Source organism: Setaria italica, chromosome I, assembly GCF_000263155.2.
Source record: "Setaria italica strain Yugu1 chromosome I, Setaria_italica_v2.0, whole genome shotgun sequence".
In the NCBI taxonomy this organism is placed as follows: domain Eukaryota; kingdom Viridiplantae; phylum Streptophyta; class Magnoliopsida; order Poales; family Poaceae; genus Setaria; species Setaria italica.
Window position 1 is genome coordinate 3,328,621 of NC_028450.1, and position 5,339 is coordinate 3,333,959.

General features: G+C 53.5%; 1 protein-coding gene across 2 annotated transcripts; it reads left to right on the top strand.

Annotated features, from left to right (window-relative positions):
- The first annotated feature begins 582 nt into the window (after window positions 1–582).
- On the top strand, window positions 583–4,271 carry LOC101766666 (putative transcription factor bHLH041). 2 transcript variants are annotated; one of them, XM_022823349.1, is made up of 5 exons: window positions 591–682; window positions 800–814; window positions 943–1,806; window positions 2,216–2,698; window positions 3,927–4,271. In XM_022823349.1, exons 1-5 carry the CDS (start codon window positions 617–619, stop codon window positions 4,020–4,022), a joined length of 1,524 nt encoding a protein of 507 aa, XP_022679084.1. In that variant the 5' UTR covers window positions 591–616; the 3' UTR covers window positions 4,023–4,271. The 2 variants fall into 2 exon arrangements, with proteins under 2 accessions (XP_022679086.1, XP_022679084.1); XM_022823351.1 differs by lacking the exon at window positions 800–814 and having other exon boundaries at window positions 583–682.
- The last annotated feature ends 1,068 nt before the right edge of the window (window positions 4,272–5,339 follow it).

Genomic DNA, 5,339 nt, shown 5'->3' on the forward strand with positions numbered 1-5,339 from the left:
ACCAACTCAATCGAGAGCAGCCATCGAGAAGCCGGCAAGCCAGCCATGGCGAGCTCCTCGCCTTACCTCGCTGTCGCCGTCCTCGGCTGATGGACACGCTCTTCGTGATCGGCCAGGAGTCCCGGCTGCGCATCCTCCAGCGGGCGGCGGCGCGCGTCCCCGGCTGCGCCTACCTCTGCGCCTGGGCGGCACTCCCTGCTTCCCAGCCGGCGGCGGCGGCGGCGGCGGCTTCGTCTTCCTCGCCGGCGGCCACCAGGTACGTACCTGTCTTTCTGCTGCTGTGTCGTCGTGCAATGCGTGCATAATCTGCATGGGCTGGGTTGGATTTACCAAGTGGACGGCAATGCATTTGCAGCGGTCGGTTGTTGTGCTGCCTGGACGCATGGCTCTGCGACGGCGGCGGAGCCAGCTGCCGCGGTGACGCCACCGCCCGCCGGGTGCGCGCACTCTTCGACGCGTACCAGGGGTCGCTCTGCGCCGCCGTGAGCGGGTGCGTACGCATCATCGACATGCATGCCATCGACGACCACCTTGCATTTCGGGACATGGCTTGACGACGACTCTGTGTGCGTGCAGGTGCGTGCCGGGGTGGGCGTACAAGGACGGCCGCGCGTTCATGGAGCTGCCGGCGAACGACCTCACCGCCTCGGCGTCGCTGCCGGTGCAGCAGCAATTCTACGAGGTCAGTGCACGTCCCCGGCCGTGTTTTCTGTGGCATTACACACATGGCAATTCTATTCGATCTATTAATCCGCAAAAAAAGAGGTGCTTGTTAATTCGCTTAATTGTGATGTTTCAGGAAGCTGGCATTAAGGTTTGTAATTTCGTCATCTTACGAGTGTGTATGATCATATATGACCGCATGCGAGCTATTTGATCATCGAATTTCTCTAGATGATGATGGTATGATCATCGAGTTCGGTTGCTGTTGTTAATGCGCAGATGGCGGCCTTCATGGGATGCGAAAGCGGCGAGATCGAGGTCGGCATGTCCACTCCGGCAAGCGGCGGGTCGCCCATGAGCCTCGAGTCGAGCTTGCATCAGGTTTTCTCGGAGGACTTCTTCCAGCAGTCGCTGCTCGAGGAGCTGCTCCAGCTCCCGCCAACGCGGCCGTCGTCGCCGTCCTCCTCGCTTCCGTCCGTCTCCGTGGGGAGCCCGGCGGCCGAGGGCTCGACGTCGCTGCTCCGCACGCTGCCCGTCACGCCGCCGCCGGTCGCCACGCCGTCGTCAGGACCAGAACGGCAGGCGCCGGCGCCTCCGCTCCACCACCCGCGCCCGCCGCTCGCGTCACCATTCAGCCGGCACGGCGGCCGTCTCCATTTCCCGAGCCCCGACGCCGACGACGCCGCGATGGCGGAGGCCATGCTGGCCGTCATCTCCGCCTCCTCGTCCTCGGCGCTGCCGACGACTCATCCGTCCACGTCGACGGCGGCGCCTCCTCCGGGAAACCACCACCACCACGGCGCGCGCCGGTGGCCGCGGCGGCGGGGCACGACGACGACGGCGTTCCGGGCATACAACGCGGCGCTGGCGCCGAGGGTGCCGTGGCGGCCGCCGGGCGCGCCCGGGCAGCGGATGATCAAGATGGGCATCTCGATCCTGAGGAGGATGCACATGCTCAGGTTCAGCCGGGAGCGCACCGGAGGCGCTACTGCGATGGCGCAGCAGGCGCAGGAGGAAGAGGAGGACACGCCGGCGGCACCGACGAGCAGCCAGCTCAACCATATGATATCGGAGCGGCGGCGGCGGGAGAGGCTCAACGAGAGCTTCGAGGCGCTCAGGGGGTTGCTGCCTCCGGGATCAAAGGTATTTATCGACTACGATGCTTACTGCTTGATTAACCATCAACACATACAGGCTCTGCTCGCTTGAGCTATTGCTGCGGCTGCAGCTGCATCCTACCTATACAAAAGTACTATAGCATTGAACTAAAAGCGGCAGCAACAGCAGCAGCAGTAGCTGAAACGAACACGCTCACACTCATCAGCACTAAGACAGTAAGACTACATGTTAACACTAAATTTGCACAATTGCGAGTTCAGCTTTGCAACAAAAAGACTCTAAATCCATGCATTTGTTCATACAACAGCTTGCATCCTGCATGAAATATTACGTGTTTAATTTTATTTTACTTGCTATTTGGTGTGCTTATATACTTTTTGCTGTACTCTTAACTACACCTAAATTTGTTTTGTGCATTTTATTCACAATGTAGAAAGACAAGGCCACGGTCCTGGCCAAGACGCTGGACTACATGAACATCCTGGTAGCCCAGATCGCCGACCTCGAGGCGAGGAACCGAAGCCTGGAGAGCCGAGCTCACCAGCACGCCAATGGCGGCGGCGGCGGCGGCGGCGGCGGCTGGAAGGAGCGGCCCTACTACTCCTCGTCGGAGCAACAAGAAGTGGTGGTGCTTCAGGGGCTGAGCGGCGGCACGTCAGAGAGGGTAGGGCAAGTCCACGTGACCGCCGCCAGCGGCGCCGCTGCCTCGGCATCGTCGTCGTCGTCGTCAGCGGTGGCCGGGCGGGAGGTCACCGTGCGGGTGGAGGCGCGGGCCGCGCACGGCGACGTGGCCGAGCTGGTGGCCCGTGCGCTGGCCGTGATCAAGGAGATGGGGCGCTTCACGGTGGTTGCCGTCGACGCCAGGCGGCCGGGCGATGGCGCTGCCGCCCACGCCACCTTTACGCTGCGAGCAACGGTATGTATGAAATCAATAAACGCACCACCGTGTCATCACACAACGTTCGTATATGGTTACATTTGCTGGCCTCAAATTCAAAATTAAACTTTTCGTGATTTGGGTACCATTCCATTTGAAAAGCTCGTTTCGAATTGAGTAGGACTCGGAAGTCTCGAACCTGGTTGGCGACACCGGCCTCGCTCCAACCGATCTCACCTATCCTCCCATAAGATCCAAAACTAAGATTTTAAGCAGCTAAAGTGTCATTTCTTGTAGGAGAGGATCATTCTCATCCACGTAGTCAATCTCTCTTTCTTGTATTGTAAGTTGTTTTGACTTATTTTTTATAATTATAAATATATCTATGAACTAAAAAAGTTAAGATAAAAAAAGTTAAAACGATCTATAGAAAGTATAACGTAGGAGTATATTGGCTCTGTTTGCTGCTCGCTACCGGTACACTTGAAAGAAGCTAGCTCCAAATGAAGGAAGAAGTAGCCGAGTCTTTGATCTGAGCCTGGATGCAGCTATAGCTTTCTTTGTCCCTTCTCCCTCGCGGACCGGACAAGGGAAGTTGGCGGCAATCTTGGTCAAAGTCAAAGGGACTAGCCTATCCCCGGGCACATGCTTCCACCCCACAGCGACGACGGCCGTGGGCCTCAACAGGCCGCCGGCGAAAGATCAACCGTCAACAACTCCTCCTCCCAGGACCGGAAAACCTTGACCGCCCGGCCGGCCGCCGGTCCCCCTAGATGACGCCGCGGGCATCAGCCACCGCCCACCGGTGAGCAGCAATGATCCAATCCGGCACCGGTTTCTCCAGCGAGATTCCGCGGATTATCAGCCTCTGCGCATCACCAGTTTAGCAATCGCTAGCTCTCTCCATCGATCTATCGCTGCCCAGGCCAGCAACGCGACCGCAGCTGACCATGTCTTCTCGCCGATCTGCAACTAGCAGCTTCGCTCTGGACAACAGCATGGATGGACTGACAGAGATAGCCCCCAGGCCCGGCCGGTTTTGATGACCTTGACTCGACCGGCTGATCGCTTACTGTACCTTTCGATCGAATTATTACTCACCACGCCGTGAAAAAAAAGAACTCTCTTCATCTTCTTGTTCAATTCTCTCCTGTTTCTGTCGATTGTAATAAGAAATTTGGCCTGTGTACGGTCTCAAGCTGACGAGGTAGTATAGCTAGTCACTGACATTGTTAATAACATGTATTGGGATGTGTGTTGGATGCAGGCGGGCGAATTCGACGAGGCGTCGCTGAGGGAGGCCGTGATGAAGGTAGCTGCCGAGGATTCGGCGACACCGGCGCCGTCGGACGACGACTCGTAGACGACGACGCATGCGGTAGGAGACTGGGCGTACGTCGTCGCCTGTTTTTGACCACAAGATCGAGGAGAGAGCATGGTGGCCAGCCACACACCCACCCGGGGTGTTGAGCCCAGGACTCCAAATCACGAGTCCAAAGATCCCTAGCACACGGACATATGACTTATTTTCTTTTCTTTTAAGCGGTGTTTGTTCCGCGGATTAAAATTCAGTTAATGTCACGTCAAATATTTATATACTAATTAGGAGGATTAAGTATAAGCTAATTATAAAACTAATTGCATAGATGCTAATTCGCGTGATGAATCTATTAAGCCTAATTAGTTCATGATTCGACAATGTGATACTACAGTTAATATGTGCTAATCATGAATTAATTAGGCTTAATAGATTCATCTCGCGAATTAGTCTCGACATGTACAATTAATTTTGTAATTAATATATATTTAATACTCCTAATTAATATCTAAATATTTAATGTGACATGAACTAAACTTTAGTCTGTGAAACAAAACACCACCTTAGCTCGGGGACGGACTGCTCCGTCCCTTCATAGTTGTGTTGTGTCAACTGTGCTAATGGAGAGTCTTTTTTTTTATGTCCCGGCAAAACTGGTTCTGCACATCCGATCCGAGTTACGCGTGTTCATTTAACTGCTGCACAAAACTGTGCTAACCACTTATTTCATAAAAACTGTGCTTACTCACAAAGAATACCATGAGTAGTACCGCAGTAGCGGCCCAAGACGAGCTTACCAAGACCTCTCTACCTGGGCCGTTAGTGCTCACACACAAAAAAAGAACACCATGGGCCGTTACTACCCACATACACGCACAAAAAAATAGACTTGGGCCGTTATTCATAAAGCAATGTTTTCTCTTTTTCCTTGAGAGAGGAAAAGCAATATTTCTTTTCCTGTATGGGACTAGTAACGGCTCAAGTCTAGTACGCTTTAGTGCCACATCGCTGCCGAAACCCGACCAGACTCATAAGGACTCGCCGGCAAGCATGTGTCACCGCGAGGCAACCGTGGTCAGCAATAATCTCAAACGATTATATGCAAATTGGTATGCCCTCGAGCACACTACATGCTGTGCTATAAGCCTTTTTTTTTCCTTTTTTTTTAAATCGGCTTGTAGTAAAAGATCAATATTGTAAGTATACGTCAATATCTGCGATATCAAATTAGCTTCGTCAAATCCACATGGATTATGTATGTTGATACTGTATTTATTCGATATTATAAATATTTAACTCGGTGAAGTTTGACTTCAAATAAAACTATAAATAACTTACATTTTATAATAAGAAACACTAAGT